This window comes from Condylura cristata, unplaced genomic scaffold (genome assembly GCF_000260355.1).
Source record: "Condylura cristata isolate star-nosed mole 26May11 unplaced genomic scaffold, ConCri1.0 scaffold00006, whole genome shotgun sequence".
In the NCBI taxonomy this organism is placed as follows: Eukaryota; Metazoa; Chordata; class Mammalia; order Eulipotyphla; family Talpidae; genus Condylura; species Condylura cristata.
In genome coordinates, this window is record NW_004567107.1 from 17,523,386 (window position 1) to 17,548,456 (window position 25,071).

Genomic DNA, 25,071 nt, shown 5'->3' on the forward strand with positions numbered 1-25,071 from the left:
GTTGGATTCCATGTAGATCAATGACACTTGGCAGCTTTGAGTTGTTCACATAAAATGATTTTCATTAGTGAAACTTAGTTTTCGTATGGGCATGTTTGCATAGAAATCAAAGGGGCCGTGGTTTTGTTTTTCACTTTGTTTTATGATTGGATAATGTCATCATGGAGTCCCTGTTGGCCTTACATGAGGAATGTGCACATTTTGTTGGCCTAAAAGGGAAAATGCTCATCATCAGGAAAGATAACAAAGCCATGCTAGCAGGCAGTGAGGGAAAGGGTGTGCGCAACCCTGATGTAGTTTCCAAGACCGACCCCAATGTGGCTGGCCGTGGGCCCCAAGCGGGGTTTTCCCAAGGCTCCGGAAGCAGAAGCCAAAGAGGTGAGCCCTGCTGGACCAGCCAGGCAAGCTCTCTACCAAGAGACATTTCGGGTAACTCTACCTGATCTCAAGCAACACTGGAGTAAGGCTCTATGTCTCGGATGGTATCCTGAGAACTTGGAGCATAGTCTAACGTGTTTCCTAGTTTTAAAATCAGGGAGCTGGACAGATTGAGGTTACCTGACCTGCTTCACTTGATGTAGGAACTGCCTCTTCCACAACACACCAACTATTCGGTCTGCATCTGGGAACAACGCGCTCTTCTGCCAGGAAGGTGTTCACTCCTAGCCGGACTACGTCTAACCGGCTAAGAATTTTTCCTTATCTTTTGGTCAACTGCTGCTTCCACAAAACTGGTCACTGGTTTGAGTTTTGATGCTGATTTCGTGGCTATTTGTGTCTGTGCTTCCAGAGACAAACTAGTGGGTTGCTATGGGAGCAGAGCACAGGCTTTTAAATCCTGCCACTTAGCAGGTTAGCTATCCAACCGGCATTTGGGAAAAAATAATTAACTGTCCTTTGACATGGCAATTCTAATTCTGGCCTCTTAACTCTAAGAAACTCACATTTCTCCACTACAGAGTTTGGAAAGTTGTCAAACACACCTTCCGAGATTCTGGACTGGAGTGATCAGGTAACTCAGTCCCCTGCTTCCTGTTCCTCTGGGACCTCTGGGAAGGTGCTGGAGGACCCTGAGAATGGTAGGACATCCATGGCTGTGCCTTCAGTGAGCAGAAGCTTAGCCCAAGAGCCTCTGCAACTTCTCCAATTTACTCTTCCATGAAAGGCAAAAAACAAAACAAAACAAAACAAAAACACCTCATGCCACTGTTTCTCTGGAACTGAAAGCCAAATACACGCCTAATTAATCAATTAAAATCATACTTATGAGAAGCTTATAACAACATGACAAATATTCATGAAAATGTTAAATGAAAATAAAAGTTAGATGGAGATTAGTTGCAACTACACACAATCCATGAGTAAATCCCTCAATTATGTTTGGTCTTGAGATTAAGGGCATTTTTTGAAAGACATTAAAATAATTTAACAGTTTAAAATATTTATTGAGATCCTTTGTCCTAGAAAATCTAAAGGAAAAATAGCAACCAATTATGATTGGGGTAAAATCCACAGAAGTGAACATTGCCAGTCCCCTTTGCTTTGCTGTCTGATTTTTCAGCTCACCAGGAAAATGTGTCCTGGAAATACTACAAGACAGGCAGGAAATTGAAAAATTAGCCTCAGTGACAAAAAAAAAGTCAGATAATAGTGGTTTGATTTAATTACCACTACATAAGTAATGACAGTTGAACATTACGAGGAAGACAACCAACTTCTATGATTTTAGCCTTAGAGAGAGAGAAGCCTCTGTTGGACATGTGCACATAATTTTGGACAAAGAATTTGACACAGGTCCATCGAAATCCAGATTGAAAGTATGGCTTGGAGTTAGTGAACGGAGCGGGAATTGTGTGTAAACTGAATTTTAAAATATAAGCAAAATATGTAAGTAGTAAGATGCTACTACTTCGAACCCACTGTGACACCATGCTGACTATCTCATTTCCTTGGTGCCATGCTCCATTGCAGGAAAGAAACTGCAGGAGTGGGTAATGAAGTTTCCCCATGGAGGACACAGACCAACAACATTCAGGCAGGTGGGGGTTTCTGCTGAGCTCGGGCTGAAGCAGGAAACTTGGCTGCATCCTTCAGCCTCTTGAGGCAACAATCCAAGTGGTTGGATTGTTAAAATAATCCAACAGTGATGCCACAACTCGGCCATCCGATTCAGCTGTCAAAGCAGGGGTAGGAGTTCTTTCTCTGGAGCTGCCCTGGAAAAGGTGCAGTTTCCAGGTGGCTGAAAGAGCTACAAGGTGATAGTGTTTGATTTTCTTGAGACTCTTCGGGCCTGACTGGGAGCACAGTCACAGGGCTTCCAAGTTCCAAGGAGCAAATTTATGCCATCGTCTTTGTTTAGAACTCTGTTAATCTCATTACCTACTTAATTCCCTGAGCACCTCCTACCCATCAAATACAGACACTGAGAATTCCAGGCCCTTGTCTCCACCTCCTCTTCTACAGGGGAGGGAGAATGGGGGAGGGGTGGGAGATGAGGCTTGTGGCCTGTGGTGCCCACTGCTTCTTGTCACTAAGGTGTCTTTACGGCTTCAGCGCTCTACCCAGGCAACCTATTGACACTCTGTATTTCCCTGAGCACCCACATCAAGAGCGGTCTGGACGGGATGTCTAACTACAGTGTTCCGTGAAGGCTTCCAGGTCCCTGATTTGTGCTTGGCAAACCACCAGCACTTCAGGGGGAAAGGTAAAACTGTCTCTAGTAGTCCTTTCTAGCTTGGATTCAAATGATCTTGAGTGTTCCTGAGCCTGCATTATACACCTTAAATAAGGCACAGTAAGATGCAGTCAGAGGGAGGGGGCCCAGGCTGTGCAATGCATTTTTAAAAATATTTATTTCCCTGTGGTGCAGTGGGTTAAAGCACAGCACTCAGAAGCTAAAGTCACTTCAGCATCAGTTCGATCCCTGTCTGCCTCAGAGGTGGCCCACATGGCATGGCAGACCTCTCCTGACCCGCCCGCTGCTCCCCTCAGCAGTGCACTTCGTCGATCTGCCTGTTCTGCTTCCCACTGTCTCTGGTGAAGCCTCTCACCACCCCTGCACCTCTGGCCTAGTTTTGTATACACAAATAATTTTATTTATTTATTTATTTTTGCATACAGAACTAGGGTACAGGCCAGAGGTGCAGGGGTGGTGAGAGGATACACCAGAGACAGAATGGGGAGCAGAACAGGCAGATCGACGAAGTACACTGCTGAGTGGAGCAGCGGGCGGGTCAGGAGAGGTCTGTTTCGCCATGTGGATAACCTCCTGAGCAGGGATTGAACCCATACTGAAGTGGCTTTAGCTTCTTAGTGCTGCGCTTTAACCCACTGTGTCACCAGGGGGGGCCTGCAATGCATTTTTTTTTAAGATTTATTTATTCATACAGAACTGGGGTACAGATCAGAGGTGCAGGGCCAGTGAGAGGATTCACCAGAGACAGAATGGGGAGCAGAACAGGAAGATCCACGAAGTATACTGCTGAGGGAAGCAGCAGGTGAGACAGGAGAGGTCTGCTGTGCCATGTGGGTCACCTCTTGGGCTGGGCATCGAACTCACACTGAAGCAGTTCTGGCTAGTTTGCAGTGCTGTGTCCTAACCCATTGCACCACCATGGAGGGCCCTCAGCAATGCATTTTGTTTTAAAAGAAGACTTATTTATTTATGCATACAAGAACTGGGGCGTAGGCCAGAGGTGTTCCATGTAGTTAGCTCCCTGGCCGGGGACTGAACTCTTGCTGCAGTGGCTCCTATCAAGGAGGCCCAGCAATAGCACTTTGATTCTGGCTCTGCCCTGAATTATGGCATCAGTTAGAACTCCCAGATTTCAGATGAGTCTTGTTCCACTCACTCATCCTATTCCAGCACCGGAACCCTGGTCCTACAGTCTGGAGCTGGGCCTGAGGGTCCCGCTGGCAGCCTCTGTAAGGTGCTGACTTTTGTTTTCTTTCTCCTTCTAAAGCAAAAGGGTTTTGTTTTAATTGAACAGACCCTGTGTTGTCAATCTATATATGTGCTACCTCCTACCCATTTAAGTTGTTCAACCTGCTCAGCTATTTGACCCAGCTGAGTACAAGGAATGATCTGGAATCTTGAGGAAATCATGCTAATCTCCAATTTTCTAAGCAAAACCTTTCTATTACTATTTCTTGGTGTCTCCATGTTAGTCCTTGACCATGGCCATCTTGGACAGACTACTATCTCTTTACACTTAGCTAGTACAGGCCACCTCTTCCCTATCATCCTGGAGGTTCCCTTTTCTTTTCCTTTATTAGAGCTTGCTTTTAAGGAGTCCTTTCTCTCCATTGAGACATCCTGCCTTCACTGGCACTATAATTTAGAACTACAGGTTAGCCCTCTGGGCTGGCATTTTTCACAGCAACTAAAACAGAGAAAATTCCCCAGAGTCTGCCCCATAATCTTCCTTTCTTAGCCTGTAGGGTACAGCCCTTACCCTACCTCATGATGCCCCTATAGTCAACCTTACTATTCTACCTGAAAGCTTTACTGCTGAAATGACTGGAGTTCTTAAGATTCCTTCTCCATCTCCTCCCCATCACCACAAACACCAACTGTAAGTCAATTGTTTGAATTCCAATATGTTGAATTCTAAAATGTCCTTCTCCCTCCAAGGCAATTAGGATCCCTATTAAAGAATACAAAGGCGCCACTGACAGTAAATGGAAATTATGAGTTCTCCACTTCTTGTGCTTAGAAGTAAAAGATTATAAATAGATCTGTAGAAATCAAAAACAACAACAAAATTCTCCACACTTAAAGATGCTATTTTGAGCAAATACAAAGATAAAACTAAGCTGGGCAGAGAGACTTTAAGCACTATCAATAATGCTGTTTAGTTGGTTATCATCATGGCCAAGAGTACTGTTACGAAGAATCCTGAAGCCAAAATATGAGAGAAGTAGGACCTGCTTCCGTGATCAACCAGTGATACACGGAGCTAAAGCATTGTAGTACACAAACCATTCACTCTCTAAGCCTGGAGTGGTCACTGTATAGACTTAGGAACTGTATCCTAGTTCAAATGTGGGCTCAGCTAGCTGGGCCCAGGCTAGTTAACCCCCTTAGGTTAAGATGTCCTCACATCGTAAAACAGTGAATAACAATGCCATCCCTCTAACAGAGTGATGAGATCGATGTCATATTTGTGCAAAGCCCTTAACATGATGTGAAGCACATACAATGTGAAGTACATACAAAGTGCCCAGTGAACACGAGTTCTTAGGATATTAGTTCTTCGTTCCTAAAGTCAATCCTCAAATGTAAATGCCCTGAAATGTGCTCATTTTATTCCAAGATCTGTTTACGTTGATTTTCATCCTCTTTTCAAATCAATAAATGTCGCACAGCATGTAGGAGGCGCTGGGTAACCATCAGCGGTGACAAACACAGCATTTCTGCCCAGCCAGCTATCTCCTCGCAAACGCCAGCTGCACGCCCTGCACTGACAGGCACTGGGGACTCTGAGAGGCTCCAGACTGAATTCTCAGCTTCCCCTAAAAATAAGCTCACAGACTGAGTCACCCCTTTATTCCCAGGCTCCTCTGAAAGTTGAACAGGATGTCACAATGTCCAGAAATAGCCTCCACATTCCAACTCTAAATTGGTTTTCATCGGCTCGAAAGCTTTCAGCTGAACTTGGTTAAGATGCTTCTTCATAGTTTCAGTACAAAGTGAATGATTTGAGTGATGATAGAGCTAAAGGTGACCCTCACAGAGGGAATGGAATGGCCTTCAGGAAGGTACCCGCAGGGGCAGCACAAGGACCTGCTCTGCCCTCTGCCCATCCGCCCCCCCACACTCTGCCACCAGAGCAGTTGCTAATAGCCCACAGACCGTCAGTGACTACTGCCACCCCCACCTGTGGTGCCCCTTCTTGGCCTACTGTCACCCAGTGTCCCCTGTTCTTTGAGCCTTATTTCTCAGTATGCTCCAGCCACACTCAACTCCTGGTCACTGACTGAGGCCGCTCTCTATCACAAGCCTTGGCACACACTACAACTTTGGTCTAAAACTTGGAACAAAGAATTCCCACACTTTGGTCATTGTCACATCTAGGCACTTTTTGATTTCGGGGGGGGGGGGTTGAGAGAGCTGGGGCTTGAGCTACATGGACCACTCTGTGAGGCACCAAAGAGAAACGTAGCGGGGGTGGGCGTGGGGGTGACAGGCAGTCATGCTGAAAAAATCTGGTGTAGAGACACAGATCACCTATCCTGACCAGAGCGTGGACAAATCATTCTGCAGAGCTTCTATTTTCTCTGAAATAAAATGCAGAAAGTAATACTTGCCCTGTTCATTGATGCCCCAATAAGATAATGGAAGTGAAAGAATTCTGGAAACTCTAAATAGCCTTGATACAGGGGGAATGTTTTTTTTCATTACTGATGATTAGTAGGTGGACAAGTCAGGGTCTGAACAAAGCTGAAAAAGTAGGTGGTGTTTGAGTTGTCATTGTGTGATTCCAGCAGTCTACAGTTTTGCCCCCCTAACTGGCTTTGGGGGGAGAGAATGCTGGAACTCTCTCCATCACACCTTCATGTGAATGTTCTGCACCTTTCCAGATTAAAGGCTTTGACTAGAGACAGAGGATTATGGGATACTGAAGGGTGCTAACAGTTAAGTCATGAGTGTGAAAAAAAGGCAAAGGCTTGAGGCTTTAGTGGCAAAAGGCAAGCACTTATGTGTGGGTCCTTCAGCCATTTCCCTTGGGGCACGGTTTCCATTGCCATAGCCAGAAGCTGAGTAGGGAACACATGGCCACTGCTGTGAGATGTATGTGCCACCTGACACCAGTTGTGGGTTGAGTTGCATACCTCCAATAAAGATATATTGAAGTCCTAGTCCCAAAGACTTCAAAAAGTGACTTCATTTGGAAATCAGGTCTGCAAAAGGGCCCAAGATACTAACAAGTTGAGGTTTTGTTTAACAGGTTAAAACCTTAATAGATTTTGCTTAAAGTCACCAAAGAAGTTTTGACACTATGTAAAATGTACCGTGAAAGGCAACAAATGGGAAAAAAATGCAATGATGTAGTTCTTGACCTCTGGAAACTTAAAATGAAATGGGGCAGAGTGACAGGAAATTATATTCTTTCTGCCTTTCCTTGCGCTTCCTGTGGCCTATCCCCATCAAACTGACTACAGCACTCCCCACTAGCTTGTGCAGCCAGTCTGTGCAATTTGGAAAGATCCTCCTTCCTCAACACACCTTTCTGCAACCTGCTGGACAACAGCCCTAGCAAATACACAAAGCAAATATACCTGGTGAATGGTGCCTCCTGGGAATAGTCAAACCTGTAGGCCACGGCCTGACGGTAATGAATCTCTACAGAGATAATAGTGAAAAAAAGCTCTGTATACACAAACAGTTCCTCAAAAATCCAGCTGTGGCTTCAGTGACCCTCCCCAGTGCGATAGAACACACAACGTATCAACACAAGAGCTGGAAACTACTTGCTATCCTAGGCTTGGTTGACCCTTTTTTGAGAAAATATACTCATATTTTCATTGGAGAGTCTAGAGAAGAAAAGGTTTCAAAGCTTAAAGGAGTCGATCCCTAGTGCTGAAAGCATGAAGAATACAGTTACTCATTAGCCCTTGTGTTACATTATGTTATGTCAGTGGTTGTATGTGGGGGCTATTTTCCCCCAGGGGACATTTGGAAATGTCTAAAGACATTTTTGATCCTCACCCTGGGGACCTGAGGCTGCTACTGGTGAATAGGGGTAAAGATCATGGATAATGCTTACACTGAATAGCGCAGTTCCCCATAGCAAAGAATTAAGGGGTCCAAAATGTTGAACGTGTCACAGTCTAGAAACCCTATGCTATGTGCTTGACTTCCTATCCCCCAAGCAGCTGCCGAAAGTAGCCCAGATGGAGACATTCAGGTCCCCAGGGTCAGGCATATGTATGACCATGAGGACAGAAGCTGTCCATCTGCGATGAGCAACAAGGAGCTGCTCTCCCCAGTGTGTCACATGGCCAAGCCAAGTCCCAAATCAGCCTGATTTCACAATTATGGCTCTGCTTGCTGCCTAAATCTTGGGCAACTCAAAAATATTTACTAAGATATCAAAGTCCCTTTGGAAATTTGCAGAGGCAAGACTCAAAATTGTAGTTGGAACAAAAGAAGGAAGGGGACAGGGACAGCAACGCTTGATGGTGGAGAGAAGCCAGCACGGACTCAGCTACCAGAGGCCGCTGGCAGCTTCTACCTGGTGATCACTGCACTTGCCAATTGAAGCAGTGGCCGCACGGGTTCCAGGAAGTGATGACCTTTGATGAAGGGCTATCAAAGGACAAGGACACTCCTGACTGGCTTCCTGAGGGAATACGCACTGAGGGAATATGACCATTCTGACCCTAGGAGTCCCACAGGAGATCAGAAGGCAGGACCTCGCCATTTCCAAGGTTAAAGAAAACATGATCAGGAGAATAACCAGGGCTTTCCCTCTATCCTCTCCCCCCTGTCAACAGGGAAAAAAAAAGTCTTTAAATGTAATGGCTTATTTTTAGATGGGCCAAACCATTACTTCTACCTGATTGGCTTTTCTGGGTTTTCAAAAGAAAACAATATGCATTTGGCTTAGATATGAGCCAAAGAATATAAAAGAAAGTTCTCTAGTAGCAAACCCTACATGTGAGCTCCTTGATAACTATGAGCTTCCCATCTTGGTAACAGAAAATGGTGAAAAGGGGGGTTGGACTGCTGGCAATAGGGAACGTGTCTATGGCAGAGATTCCCAGAGCTGATGGCAGGTAGGACTCTCTTTATGAGATGCATCGTCCAGACCATGGGTTGGTGAAGTTGATAAAAAGAGTCAGATGGTAAGTGCTTGGGCTGGACGCCACTTGGTCTCTGTTAGAACTATTCAACCCTGTCACTGTAGCATAACCGCCTTAGACACTCTGTATGTGAATCAAACTATCTGATTTTCACAGAATTTTCATGTCATGAAATAGTCTTTAAAAAAAAAATTCCTGATCATTTAAAAATGTTACTACCATGTGTTGGTTTCAGGCCTCATGGAGCCCAGCTGCAAGGCCAGACTGGTTCTGGGGCTACTGTTTGCTGATTTTTGGTCTAGGTAGAAAATCAGAGATTACGTTGGTTCTTCATTCTAAAGCTGTTACATAAAATTGATGTCCTTTCTTGTTTCAATGTGATCTGAGATCACACTGGTAAAACTGACAAAACAAGTAAAGCAAATCCATCAACCATCTCGGCTGTCTACACTAAAATGTCCAGGCTGGGACCAATCTGGTTACAGCTACTGGCCCATCTTGGGCCCACTGTCAGGGAAGATCTCCAGCCTGCTGAAGGCAAACATACCAATAGTACTTTTAAACTCATCCAGGATGAACGATCTCTTGGCTTAGTCTTCACAGTTCTGTATTATTCAAAGGTTGAGCCAAAGGAGTGGGGGAGAGGTAAAAAGGAGCAGGTAAATAGTGCTAATGTCTGAAACTCAACTATCTTCCTCCCTAACCACATATTAGGCCATTTCTTATTTTCCAGTACATCTAGTGGGTCAAACTTTTCTTGAAAACACATTAATGTATTGAAAAAGCATTCTTTGCCTCCTAATACATAGCCTGTCTCCCTACAAGCATTACTGTTTTAAGACCAATTCATATAGTCTTACTCACAACAAAAGAAATGAAACAGACCTAGAAAAAGTGGGTTCTGACCTGAGCTGTGAATGCAGCGTGTATGTGAAGGGGATGAAAGGCAGGATGCCAGTTAAATCTGAAATTCTGATAAGCAAAAAGTATTTTTCGTTTTGTATAGTATGTCTGGGCATGCAATAGTTTTAGTTGCTAAATGTGACAGTTCTACTGGAGAAAAATGAAGAGAGAGGCTGAAACAGAAGGTATTTATTGGGGCACAGTCATCAGAATGAGAGGTGTATTCATTATGAAACAGTTACCCCCAAAGACTGGTAACCCCAGCTCATTGTCCTGGTCAGCCCTCCCAGCTAGTTCAATCAGTTCTAGAATCCTTAAAGTCAGAGTACGAGGTGGGGCCAAACAGAACTACTTGTATTCCAGTGTTCGGCAGTTTTAAAAACATTGCCTCCTGGGGAAATCCTGTGTGTGACAGAACTAATGACTCCAGCATCCTGACTGGCTTACACAAATCTGCACAAAATCTACTCTGCTAAAACTCAGAGGCGTGTATATCCAAATGCTCACTTTCACCCCATGTTAATTGTTTTTAAGAGTGCTTTCAGGTTGGGCACTGATTTAAATTAAATAATTAATTTAAACCTTGGTCTAATTAAGTTAAACCAAGGCCATGGCTTTCTTATAGTGTCCTATTCCACAGGTCCTGGCTTCTATGCCGAATGAGCTCCAACAGTCTCACCCCACCTATTTGCCCAACATGGCCCTTAACTTCAAGCTCTTACCTCAAACCCCTTAATACTACTGACTTTACACATTAAATAAAACTTGCTGAGGAAGGCACAAATGGAAAACTCGTGGCTCTGGTGGGGGCTGACAGGAGGTTTGGGGTAGGGACCAAATCCAGCCCACACCGTGTGATGACCTTGTCATGTTTGCCTTGGCCCTCATGGTGTTTAGATCACTGTGAACCTTTAAACATCAACCAGTTTCTTTCAAAAGTTGGATTTCCAGGTTATCTTGAAAAACCTAGGTTTATATTCCTACAAAGCAGCAATCAGCTGGCATCAATGAGGCTGACCTCCTCAGGAGCCAGCCCTCTAGGCCACTGGTCCCAAGAACTCAGTCACGCTGTGTCTAGCTAGCCTGGTCCACAGCCGGGTTACTTCGGGGTCCATCAGGGCTAACGGAATGTCTGCGGGATGTCTGGCACACAGAAATGGGAGGTGCTCCTCATTCCCCTGAAAGCTGCCATAGAAGGAAGTTACTATCCTTCACTCTGCTCTCTGAGCTTGGGGTACCCAGCCTCCTTGTAGAGGAGATGTTCCTGATAACCTATTGTGCTTCCAGTTTTTCTCTGAAGACTCAGGCTCTGGGCAGATGGAGAGTTGGAAACACCCAGAGTCTGGAGCAGTGACATGACAAAACACAGAAATGAGGGTGTGGAGAGGAAAGTAACTGAATAATTGAAACTACTTGGACCTTCACCTCCCCTGCTCTTTGTCATCAGAATCAGGACTCTCTTCATTCTCTCTATTCTATCTAATACTGGTGAGATCACTGTCATTCTCACTCCAGTGTGAATGAGGATAGGGGTGACCTGGCTACCTGAGTCTTCTTGGTAGTAGCTGGGAGGGTTAGAGACTACACTCTACATGAGCCTCCAGTTTTTATAGAAAAACTTCACTGATCTATTCCCCCCGAGATTTGCCCTGCTGACAGTTAACTATCCTTTAGATTAGGTTGTAAGTTTTATTTGATGGACAGCACGAAATCTGAACACATATGCATCACTGCTCATGAAGCCTGAGGCATCATGGGCACTTCATAGCCAGAAAAGAAAAGTGAGGCATGCAGGGGATGGGCCCCTCACTGTCCCCCAGTGTGTCTTTCTTTGCCAAGATAGATAAGCACTATTTCTCTCTGGGTGACCCCGATTAGCTTCGGCTTTTCACATCTTCTTTTTCCCAACTGGTCATTTCATCCCCATGCCGCCTTTATGGTGGTATGACTGGCAAATAACAACTGCCTATACTTGCAGTGCACATTCTGTCTTGATATTATTCCACAGGAGAAATGATTATCACTGTATCACCATTAAGCTAACATATCCATAACGTCACAGAGTTTCCATTTGTGTGTATGTGATCATACATGAGATCTATTCTAAGGAAATTTCAAGTACCTAATGCATTTGCTGTCAATTATATTTATAGTCACCATGCTGTACATGCTCTTGAATTTATTCACCTTTCAGCTTAAAGTTGTACCCTTTGATCACTATCTGCTCTTTCTGGTAACTCTCATTTTACCTTGTGTTACTACAGATTTCCCATTCTTCACTATATTCTATGTAGAGGTTCCACATATAGGTAAGATCTTGCTATATTTGGTTTATTTCTTTTGGCATAATGTTCTCAAAGTCCACCCATATTGTCACAATCATACGTTTTTCTTTTTAAGGCTGGATAGTATTCTATTGTAAACAGTATACATTGTATATAGTCATGCATCATTTAATGACTAGGATAGTTTTGAGAAATGTGTTGGGCAATTTCATTGCGGTGTAAACATCAGAGAGTGTGATTATACACACTCTACCAGAGGGTAGAATCCACTATACACCTAGACTATATGATACCGCCTATTGGGAAAAACACATGCAGGCTATCATTGACCAAAATGTCATTAAGTGAGGCATGACTGTACATCCATATCTCGCTTTCACTTTTTTCAAGCATTTATCTGTCAACAGACCCTTAGGTTGTTTCCTGGTTACTATGAATAATGCTACAGTGGATATGAATATGAACATGTAGATAGTGATTTTATTTTCTTTGGATACATACCCAGAAGTGGAATTGCTGGATCATATGGTAGCTCTATTTTTAATCTCTGGAGGGAACTCTATACTCTTTTTCACTTTCCAGATCCTGTATATCTCACAGTACTTAGGGGCAAGAAAATTTTTTTAATAACTCTGTTAAAAAAAGTTTAACTCTGTTAAAGTTCGCCTGTTTTATCAGCCCAAATTGAAGCATCAAGTCATAGAAACTCAATGCTTAAGACCAACCAGGAGCCTAGGGGATGCCACTGAGTTGACCCCAAGACTTTTAATCAAAGAGGCACCTCTCCTAGATCCTAACCTCTCTATCATATAAAATCTGAAGCCCTGTGTGGCATCTATTTGCCTTAAAGTTGTTAGCATTATTGAGCAAACTCAGAGAAAGAAGATCCCTGGTCTACCTCCAAAGGGGTTAAGTTTAAAGCATATGTTTTTCTCTTAAGAATAACATTTTTTGTAACCCTCAAAGTTTTGGGTTTCAGCCTTGAATTTAAAAATAAAGTGAACACTCAGATGACTGGTTATAATTTAGAAGAAGGGGGGGCAGGGAATCCCACCCACCTAGAGTAGTAAGTAAACGAGCATAACTCAGCAGGAAAGAAAGGGCAAGTTCTACAAATGCCTTGGAAAAATTGGTAATGTCCAGACTGACAAGGGCCTGGAAGCCCGCAGGGTAATGAGACAGGCAGCCAGCGGAGGATGGCAGGCAGGGAAGATGTGATCTGAGGTCTGGCCCTCGGGCCTTCACTACAGCCGGAGCTTTGTCTTGGAGACTCATTTGTCTTCTCTTTCCCTGTCCACCTTGGATAAAAGGATGGCACCAGGTCCTTATTCCCTGTTCCTTTCTTCCAGCTAAACACATATAATGCTCTAGAAGCATTGATCCTATAGAGTCAAAGACGAACCCCAATGTACTTTCAGTGTATCTTCAAGCATTATGTAAATAGGCTATATGCACCTCTCTCTCTCTCGTGCGCACTCTCTCAATCTCTTTTGGGACATTTTAATTCAAAAGGAGACTAATGAAAAAGGCTGACATCATAACTAACCAAGGGCACATGCACTCCAACACGCACTACCCCACAGAAACCTCTGCTTCTACTGGCATTTCCTGTCAGAAATCAGCCTCAGCTGTGTGGTATTTGCCCAACCCCACAGCCCTCAAGAGCAAACTTTCTTCTAAGAGGTACCTGGTGCTGTGTGGCCGTCACCCACAGTCCGTCCATGTTCTCTCAGACCTCATCCCGGACAGTGTGGCTTCTGTGCTTTATGCTTTAAGACAGATAAGAGTCTGGCTGAGGCGGAATCCTTTTCAAAATAAATGGTCTGGTTCAACAATGAATGCCACAAATAAGAATGAGGGAAGCCTGTCCCCCATCTCTGTGAGAATAAACTTCTCTTTGCTATGCCCACGACAAGCCCTGCTTGTGTATACACAGACTTGCTTAGGAGCCCTTCTAGCCAGCATTAAGTAAGGAATATCAGTTGTTGCTTGTCCTGGCCTCCTGCTACAGTGGCCCTCATGAGAAGCAGCTGCACTGAGTCAGGACTGAGCTGGAGAGGCTGCCACAAGCCTTGACTGTCTACTTGGCTTTGGGCCTTTCTGTCTACAGAGCATATGACATGTCCTCTGCCCCCTCTTGAAGGGCCCCACTGCCCTGGAGGGTTAGCTGCACTGCTGCGCGACTTCTCCTCTCCCTGACAGCCTCCACACATAAATTTTGAGCCCATACTTTTGTTCCGCCAATCCCAAGCGTACCTTTCAAACAGGTGTCCTGAAGTGACCAACAGATGAGAATTCCATGTTATTTGACTAGATTAAAAGCAGTACCCAAGTACCTTTTGATCAGCCACTTGACATGAGAAGTACACAATTATGTCACTTTCAAACTGACCCAGGTGGGCTCTCTCACTAATTAAAACTGAATTTGGTATTTTATTCTATCTCATCTCTTCAAAATATACATATTTCACAAACTCTCAGGCAAAGGGTATGTGGCACTTTTCAAGACCCAGGCCGTGTTCTGCCATCACCGTTGTTTCTCTGACCACTTCACCATGGGCTCCCCAACATGTCTTCCCCAGAACAGAAGCTGCAGCTGAGAACAGTGTCTCCCAGGAACTTGTCAGTAATAGCAAATTCTCAGGTCCATCGACATCTCCTGAGAGTGGGGTCTAGCAATCTGTGCTTTCAGGAGTCTCAGTGACGCTAGTATATTTCAATTTGAGACTCTCTGTTCCACATGACATCTGGCAGAAAGCTAAGCCCAGTGGTAGTTACTGCCGTGACTACAAGTCCTGAGCCTAATCCGGTCACCCTACATTGTCTATTACTTGCAGATGATGACAAATCAAAATCTTCTCATCCTAGTGACTGGTGATGGGCTTGGTTTGCATGTCCTGGGTGCTAATCATAAAGATTCTTCTGTCATAACAGGAGTTTCCCACATGAAGGTACTGAGTGTCTTTTATAGTTTTCTGTTGATTTTGAGAGAGCAATCACCTCAACAGAGGTGAGAGTCTCGAGTTACACCACTGTTAGTGATGGCCAGAGGTTTCATGTCAAAAGATGGGGCAAATACATGATTTCTCCAATGATCCAAACATTTGGATACCAAACTCACAGAGCTCTGGTAGAAATGCATCCTGATTTTGAAACATTATGAAAGACCTAGGAGATGTGGGCATGACCACACAGTATTCTTATGAAATGCAAATACATGCATGCGGAAGAAAAGCACACAGTCAAGTTCACAGCACCACTACATCTGGAGTCACAAGAGGTGACCTGTTGGTCAAAAAGCACTTTATTACGCCCACAATTATGTTTTAAGTTTTCAAATTAGTTGATGCTACTCTTTTTTTACATGGGAGATCTCACATTTTTCAAAAGCAGATTTTTAGCTTCTCTTGGAAACGAGCTGACGTGACAACGTAGGACCCACGTCTTCACATGGTATAAATTAACTGCATCTTATCTGAGAAGTGCCATCTGCTCTCCGGGTCCTCACAATTCCCCACTCAGCCTATGTCACTCATTGATGCCCCATGCTTTTTTGAGTTTTCTGAGTCTGTCACACCTGCTTACTCTAAACAAATCCTTTTTAGTATTGTTATTAGGGTCCCTGTTTTCAGAAACTCTCAACAGTTACTATCTGAAATTAGCCAGCTTGGCAAAAATGTTAAGGTGAATAATTCCCTTCTCGCTCTCCGTGTCCATGTTGTATCTCAGATGGCTGTGTTATGATCTATTGATTCACTTATGATAAATACAAAATGTTTGGCTGAGCTTTTACTATATCCTTGCTCTGAGCATTTCCTCATGAATCTGTCAAATAACCTTCACAAAAGTTCTAGGAGAGAGTAGTCATCATTATCTCCATCTTACAGGTGAGGAAACTGAGGAACAACAAGGTCATTTAGATAGTTGGGGAAAAGCCCGGACTCAAGTCAAGGTTTTCAGACACCAAACTCCACACGTATAACTTGCCATATTGTGTGAAGCACTGACAGGCTGGGAGTCCACTATCTCTGTGCACTGATGCCCATTTGCTGTCTCACTCAAAGTCACGCCACATGACACATTCTTCCTGCTGACCAAGGTGATCAGCACCCCCAAAAGGGATGAGCAATGACATGTGATCAATAACAGTGGTGACAAAAGTGTTGGCCAGCCCCCTCCAAAAGTGTGTAAGTGGCTTACTGAACCCTATTTTTTTTCTGTATATTCACAAATTACGGTCCATAAACTTTCTTACTTGGCTGTTTAAAAGATGGCTGCTATATTTCTCTGGGTACTTGCCAAGACAGCTGCTCTTTGTCCCCACAGGCTAAGCCTGAAATAGAGGGACAAATCAGAGGACAGAGAGGTGTTTGACCTTTGTGCATGTTTGTGTAAGGCCTGCCTTAGCATTCCCAGACCCAGCAAGGACTCCAAATGCCCAAGCTGCTGCATGGCCCTGCAAATTCAAGCAGGGCTGCTCTAATATCCTAGGTAAGTTATTTTTTAGGCCTTAACTTGGAATTTTAGAAGCAGAACATCACCAGCATGTCTGAGAAGGAAGAAGATAACACTTGATTGGCCAAGATCTTCAATTCTGGGGTCCTTGCCAGGTTCACGAAAACAGGTTCACAGGACCCATATGGGTATGGTATCCACAAGAATCACAGTGTTCTTTATTAGAGGGTTTAGGTTGGGGTTTTTTAAACTATCTGAGGGAATCCCTGCCCTGAGAATCTAGACTGGGCTAGATCACATATAAATCATAGCAGAGACCTGCCCAGGTTATGCAGCCCAAGTGAAGTGACCTGGATCAAAAGTCCTGGGCTCCTGGTCCCACACTCCAACCGTGGCATGCAAGGCTTGATCACTCCAAGGCAAGAAGTGGTACTGACAGATGAACCCTAAGAAACACCAATGTGTTTCACTGCAAGTGAAGACCTGAGTCAGCCTTAAGCTGCCCAGCCATACCCTGGCCTTCTCAGGATTGGGGGAGCCATGGGCCTTGAAACGCACCTTCTGAGTAAGGGGTTTCAAGAACCAAAGGGACCCAAATTGAGATCTGAAAAAGACCAGCCTTCATAAAGATACATCCAGGCCCAACCCTTTCCTATACCCACCCAGAACTTTAGCTCAGAAAGATCCTAGTGGAATCTCCAGCCTACACCACCTTATCCCTCTATAGCCAGATGTGCCACTAACACAAGGAATTGGAGTTGGAGAGACTAGACTTACTAGAACTGTCCCACATCTGACTGTGAGTCTGGAACCTGTCACACTCAGCTGTAAAGTAGAGATCTAAGGCCTGCCCTGGACACCTCAGAATTAAAATAATGTGCAGATTTTCATAAATTATCAAGTGTTACACAAATGCAAATGATCATTTTTGTTATTCCACATATAGGTTCATATTAAATGACAAATTCTCTAAAGAGCAACCACAGGTTGGCTTGACACTTCATATTTCAGTAGGCATGAACATTCACATTGGCCCCTGAAGTGTGCCCATGCGGCTCTGAGGCTTTCTGCCTGCTTTCTGACCTCTGACATGTTTAGTATTTTCACAAGAACCCAAGGAAGACTATCTTCTTCTCGGGTGTGGAGACATAACAACATCCTCCCCCAAAGCTCGTTTCCAGTGAGCTATGATAATTTCTTTCCCCAAAGGACTTACTCCTTCAGTGAGAGTTTACACTGGATGTTTCCATGCACAGAACCCTAGCCTGGAAGACACTCACAAGAATGAGGGCTTCCTGGCTTGTCTTGTTAACCAGCGTGCTTCTCCCTCCTCCACTCACACTGAGGTGGTGGGAAGCAACTGCATAGTGTTCTCACAGGAAAAGTGTCAGATGCTGCCGCCAACTGAAGGGCGGTTCAGGACAAAGCGGGTGCAGATCCCGGCTTTGACACTCCCTGTTATCGCTGGGCTCTCCATCTTTAAATTATGGGTAATAGTCCCACTGATTGAGAAAAAATTTTCTCACACAAAATTAGCGATAAAGGATTGATCACAAAGATATACAAATAACTGATGAAACTCAACAAAAATCAACAGTTCCATCAAAAAATGGGCAGAAGAGCTAAAAAGACACTTCTCCAAAGAGGAAGTGCAGATGGCCAACAAACATATGAAAAAATGTTCAACATCCCTTGTAATAAGGGAGATGCAAATTAAAACCACAATGAGATACCCCCTCACACCAGTGAGGATGGCACATCTTCAAACAACTAGCAACAACAAATGTTGGTGAGAATATGGAGAAAAAGGAACTCTCCTGCACTACTGGTGGGATTGCAAACTAGTACAACCATTATGGAAAACTGTTTGGAGGTTCCTCAAACTGCTAAATATGGAGCTTCCCTATGACCCAGCAACCCCACTCCTAGGTATCTACCCAACAGACACTAAAACACTGATTCAAAAAGACACCCGCACCCCCATGTTTATTGCTGCCTTAATTACAATTGGAAAGACATGGATACAGCCCAAATGCTCAAAAATAGATGACTGGATTAAAAAGATGTGGTACATATACACAGTGGAATATTACTGAACAACCAAAAAAAAGTAAACACATGCCTTTTGCAACAACATGGATGAAGCTGGAAAAGATCATGCTTAGTGAAATAAGTCAGAAAGAAAAGAAAAAAATACCAGATGTTTTTACTCATAGCAGGAGTATGAAGGACCAGGCGAGAAAATAATAATAATAATGAACAACTATATACCAGAGATCTTTTATGGGGTGGAATGGGGAATGGGATCAAAAGCAGTGGGGGGAGGGAAGAGCAGTGGGCTGTGATGATGGCACATGGGTGATTTGGTGATGGGAAGCCCACGGGGATTACAACTGAGGTGGGAAAAGATATAAAATAAACTATTAAAAAAAGTACAGGTAATAGGGCCCTCTCTGGTGGTGCAATGTGTTATAGCATAGCACTAAGAGGCGATCTGCAACCACTGCAGCACGAGTTTGATTCCCACCCAGCCAGAAGGTGACCCACATGGCGCAGCAGACCTCTCCTGACCAGCCCGCTGCTCCCCTCAGCAGTGTACTTTGCTCCCCTCAGCAGTGTACTTCAGTCAATGTGCCTGTTTTGCTCCCCACTCTGTCTCTGGTGAATCTTGTCACCTCTCCCACACACTTCTAGCCTATACCCCAGTTCTAGTATGCATAAATAAATAAATCTTTAAAAAAAATACAGATAACAGAAGAGTAACTACCTCATAAGCTGGTTAATAGTATTAAATGGCATCATGCATGTTAAAGTGTATTTCTATCTTATCACTAAGTTTATGTCTTAGGTACGCCTTCTTCATGTTCTTGTTTTCCATTTCTCACACTAAGTGTGCCAAATAAATAACAAGCTAAGAGCAAATAAATTAATGTCTCTGCTTTTTGGGCAGGCCACTGTGTTCCTTCATACCAATTTCACCCCATCTTCGGGACTGGCTCAGACCCCCCCCTCCACAGCACCTGGAGGCTGGCTGATGCAGCGTGTGTACACACCTGTGGGAGTGCCCTGTGTGTTCCTATTTCCTTCCTTAGACCACTAACCACTGACCATTAAGGGCTAACACACACACACACACACACACACACACACTTTACATGTATCTTACTAACTAGAAACTATTCCATAAAAGGCAATTGTATTATTATTCCCTGGAGCTAGCCCTCACATTCATTTGGTCAGAGAGGCAGACCGCTATCTTCTAAAACCACAACTTTGGGGGTGACTCTACAGATGAACAGTTGTCAAAAGTGGACACATTCCTCTTTTGGAAGGAAACAGGATCAGATTCACCCTTCCTCATTGATTACGTCTCTGGACTTCACTGGAAAATTCAATTAAAATGCTGTCATTTCTGAATATTTGATTCCCTTGAGGGAGAAAAAAATGCCACAGGTAACCAGGTGACAAATATCTCAGGTCACAGATATCTATTCTTTCAGGACTTAGTGTGAAAGGGGTACACTCTTTCCTCTGGTGGCTGGAACTAGGGGACACTGACTTCCTGGTATTGCCAGCACCTTCCCAGAGGAGGCACCTGCTGAATGACGGGCAGCATTTAGGTGCCATCTCTGCACCTGTGTCTGAAGCAGCGAGAAACAGACACTGGGCAGAGTTAAAGGGAAGAATAACAAACAATGTTCCATAAGTGGCCAGTTCAGAGTTAAAAGAAAGGTTGCTCAGAAATACTGCTTCCCACAGGGCAAGGCACAGAGCAGAGAGGGATCAGGGACTTCTCCCCAGCACACCCCAAGGGCAGCTCCCTGCCAGGGGCTTCACATGGACACTACAGCTTAACCTTCCAACCAGCTCACAAGGCAGATCTCATGAGTCCATTTTATAGATGAAGAAACTGAGGACCAGAAGAAAGAATGCCCAAGGCACCAGAGACAAGAACTCCCTCGATCTGCTCTACGTCTTGGAGAGGAGTTCAAATTGGTAAGGCAGTAAGATTTGTTCTCCCCAACCTCACATCTCCTGATAGACTAGACTTCAGGAGTGCTGGGCTCTGAGGGCAGGCTGGGGCACCCCTCAAGTCCTCTGCAAACTCTCGGAGTGTGGCAGAGAGAGTTGGGCTTGCTGAATTTGAAGTGTGTGCTAGGTCACAGCATGGCACAGAACTGTTTAGTGACCTGTTCACAAGTCCCCTACTCCCTTTCCAGTCTCTTAATTCTTAACTTTCTTTCCACACACTCTTTTCACACACTCAGACTTCACTGTTAGAAATCTGTGCTGGTAAGCACATATATGTATATGATGTTGATAAGTTGCTAAGAATCATCATCACCTTCCCAGGTACCCAGGACTAAGGAGAATGGGGTTTAATCCTCTCGTGCATTCAAAAGAATTCCAAAAGACTGGTTAAATCTTTCTTGAAAATCGACTTGGCTCCTGCTGGGATTACTCAGTCCCACTTGCAAAGGGGTGGCCCCAGCTTTGGCTGCTACTGGCTCCTTGCTCAGAACGCAAGTCCTTTCATGGGGCTCAGCTGTTCCTCAGGCATCCAGTAAAGCTGGTCATGCAAAGGCAGAAAACGTGACAGTTGGTAACCCCCAGCATCAGCCTATGGGCGCAACAGAACATTCTCTGAAGCAGCCAGTCCATGAACGGCTAAAGCAGCCTATTATTCGGTTTATATAAAACCCCCACCAGCTACATGGCACCAATAAGTGAATATCTCCATTCTTATCGAGCCACACTGCCTTGCCACTAACTTTAAAACCCACGAATAACTTCATTAGCTATCAAAATGCACATGTACAAGGGAGAGGGACAGAAAAGAAAAGACAGTTCTCCTGAGTTCTGGAGTCCAAGATCAAAGACAAGACAGTCCAGGCAAACCACAGCATTTCAACATTGCCAACAAGTGTCTCTCTCACTTCAGTGGTAAAGTTTTATTTAAGATTTTAATAGTTTGATAAAGGGGTCTCAGAACCAGAGACCACATCAAATGCTTCCTCAAACAAATAAATAAATAAATAAAAAGGCCTGTGCACATTTTCCAAATGAAGAATCTGTCCAAAGGCTTTTGAAAACACTTTAATACCCTTTGCTTCCAAAACATTACACACTATTTCTCCAACATCTTTATGTGTTTCTAGGGAACTCCTGGACCAAAAAAAAAGTACATAGGTGGAAGAGCATCTGGAGATTCTTCTATGCCAGCATGCAAATAGACCTTCTTTTTTAATTGTTATTATTTCACGTAACAGCAGTAATCATTCCCTCATCCGCAAAGGAAATACATAATCCAGCTGTGGTGGCTCCGGCAAAAATACCACATCTGTGGATCATTGGCAACATTGTGGCAAGATTGCTCAAATCTGGGCGGTCTCACCGAGTTCTCTTTTATGCCCAAGAAACATGGGTATGCTTTTCTCAAAGTGCATGAAAACTTTGCCAAAACGGGTTGCTCCTTTGTATGCTGAAAAGAGGTTTTCATTGCCCACACCCTTTGGAAGGAGGCTCTCTTGGAATATTATTCCCAGTAGCCCGTGGTGCTCAGAAGTCCCCAGACCACTCTTGGCCAGTGTCCTTGTCAATATCAAACAGAGCTGGGGAAAGTCCCACTCCGGCCTCTGGGAGGAGGTGCTACCATGTGGCTGGCAGCGGAGCGAACTGCTGGTTTTTCACTTAGCAGGCGACCTGCTTCCGCTCTCTCCTCCAGTGTGTGAAGTCAGAGTGTGACTGAGCACTGGGTGATCATATTCCAGGATCTGTCCTCCCCAAAGCGCATTAGCGAGCCTCCACAGCTATTTCTAAGCCAATCTACCACAGTCCAACCCCCGGCCCAAAGTGCGCCCTGAGGGTTTCTACCTACAGACATACAAAAGCAAAAGCAGCCCCGCGGAGCCCTGACAGACTTTCATGCCCGAAATATTAACACATGCCCTGCGGCTTCTGCGCTGGAATGACGATCGCCCCGAAACACTCGGGGTCCCCTTCCATCCCAGACAATAGAGCAAGAAAATAAAATGAAAGTGGACTTACTGCTATGGCTTGCAGTCTTTCCTTGTGCAATTCCGCCTCTGCCATCCTGGAGAAGGGCACACCGGGCGGGAGCGGGGAAGAGGAAAGAAAAACACACGCTGTAGTCACCCAAAGAAACTGATGGGCACCCCGGGGGGGCTTTGCTAGAACCCCGGGGAGAGCTGAGAGGCGCCGCGGATCCGCTCCGGGGATGCAGGGCAACGCTGTGCGCAGGCCGGCTCGCCCAGGCTTCTTCGGCCGGGGCTCAGCCTCTGGCCCCCTCCCGCGCCGTCGCCTGACTGGGCCCCAGCGCCGCCGCTAACTGCATCTCAGAGCCGCGCCAGTCGGGGACGCGGGCCACGGGCAGCCGCCGGGAGGGCGCGCTTGGCCCGCGCTAGCTCTCCGCCCTGACGTTCCGCGCCTCGCTCCGCCCCTGGGGTGTGGGGGACCCGCGGCAGAGACCCAGGAGACGCCGAAGCACCCGCCGCAGTAAAGTCCTCGGGCACCGCGGAGTTGCGCGAGCGCGGATGGGCACAGTGCTAGGTGACCACTGGCGCGCCCAGAAAACACGCGCCCGCAGGGGCCCCGAGCTGGGCAAGGTGGCGCCTCCGCAGAACAGACGCCAGCTGAGGGACCTTTAGCAAAAAAGGGCCCCGGAGCCTGTTATCATTCTGCGAGGGCTGTACCCAGAGAGTTCTGGCTGCCAGATGCCCAGGCTCGCGTGGGGATGTTTCCTTGCCCACATGTGCCTCTTTGACGATGGCCGTGGCCAGCTTCTCAAGCATCTAGCTGGGCAAGGGCAGGGTGTCACTTAGAACAGGCCACCCCTCTGTGAGGCCAAATGTGGTTTAGAAAGAGGTGACATTCTGGGTTGAAACACTTTGAAGGTCATTACTTCTGTTGGCCGTCTCTAAAGGAAAAGTAAGGTCTGATCACTAAAATATTCCACCTATCCTTTACCAAAACTGGAGATGGTAGAAAGTGTATCTTTTGTGACAGGCTCTGGGCTGGAACATGAGATGGACGAGACTCCATCTGAAAGGAAATATATGCTAGAAACTAACTAGTTCTAACACATAGCAAGGACTCGCTAGAATCCTTCTCCACCGTGACGTTCTCAGCGCCTCTCTCTGCCTCTGGAATGTGGGAGACCCTCCACAGAGACCCAGGACAGCTCTAGGCTGGCAGGAGATGCCACTCATAAGCCAACATTCTTCCATAAAATGAAAGAAACACTGAAATGCAATGTGACCTCTTTAGATGCATGATGAATCTCTAAAGACATAAGAAGGTATCCTGAAGTTTATACACATCACATTTCTCCAAAACACCTTTATCCTGAGCAAATTCTTGCAATTCAGCTAAATCCAAGTTTTTCAACTTCCATGGCAGTGACTTGAGCAATTCTTAACTCTGCTTGAAGACTCAAGCAGTCACCAGAAAGTTTTACTGATTGTTTTCCCTTCCCCTTCCAAACACTCTGGGTGGGTGGGGCCTTTTATGTCATAAATCTAAGCCAATGCCAGAGTTGACATCTTCCTCCAATATATCCAGTTTTACTGCTTTTAGGCTGAGTCTTTCTTCAAACATTTCATTTTCTATCTAAGAGGACAAGTCCTTTGTGGGGGGTTTGCTCACACATAAACGAAACTGCTATTATTTTAGCAAAGTGACTGTGTACTCCATAAGTGGAGAGAGTAACAGGGCAAGGAAGGTGAGGCAGACAGTGTGAGAGCCGTAGTCAGAGCTCTGGAATGGGGATGTAAACTCAGACTTACTGTCTGGAGCCCACGTTGACCACACAACAGGCCCGGCTGTGTTATGGAGGGAGGCGGGCCCCAGTAATAAATAAATGAAGACAAAACCAAACAGAGCAGGCTGGTAGTTGCCAGAGAGTTGGAGGGTTGAGGGCTGGAAGAAAAGGCCAAAGGGTATCAGAGGCACAAATACCCAGTTGAAAAAGAAATATACAAGTCAATATGCCAAAGGGAGGTAATATAGAGTGTGGGACTATAGGCAATAACACTGTGTTGTAAGTTTGAAAGTTGCTAAGATAGTCGGTAGTCATTATGATGATCATCTTGCAGTACAAGCAAATATTGACTCATTGTGTTGTACACCTTAAACTAAAATAGTGTGTCAATTAGACATCAATTTTTAAAAGTGAAAAAATTTTAGGCCCTCCCTGGTGGTGCAACGGGTTAAAATGCAGCACTACAAGTGAGCTGCAGCCGCTTCAGTGCGAGTTTGATTCCCGGCCCAGAGGTGACCCACATGGCACGGCAGACCTCTCCTGACTGGTCCGCTGCTCCCCTCAGCAGTGTACTCTTTCAGTCTCCCTGTTCTGCTCCCCACTCTGTCTCTGGTGAATCCGCTGCACCTCTGGCTTGTACCTCAGTTCTGCATGTATAAATAAACAAATAAATCTTTTTTTAAAAAAAAGTGAAAAAATTTTAGAAAAAGAGAAATTACCTTTTCTTCTCCTCACTCCCACTAAAAAAGGAATAGTGGAGCATGAAGTCAATAGGCTTAATGTCATCAAACTGTATATTTTAAAAATGGCTCAGTTGGTCAATGTTATGCTATGTATCAT

At 45.0% G+C, this 25,071-nt stretch overlaps 1 protein-coding gene across 1 annotated transcript in view; it reads right to left on the reverse strand.

Moving 5' to 3' along the window:
- The window catches only part of LOC101635968 (A-kinase anchor protein 2), a 384,285-nt gene that overhangs the window by 261,348 nt on the left and 97,866 nt on the right, over positions 1–25,071 (reverse strand). The window contains exon 2 of the mRNA XM_012721381.1: positions 22,500–22,545. Coding sequence (XP_012576835.1) covers positions 22,500–22,545 — 46 coding nt within the window. The remainder of the gene's footprint in view (positions 1–22,499; positions 22,546–25,071) is intronic.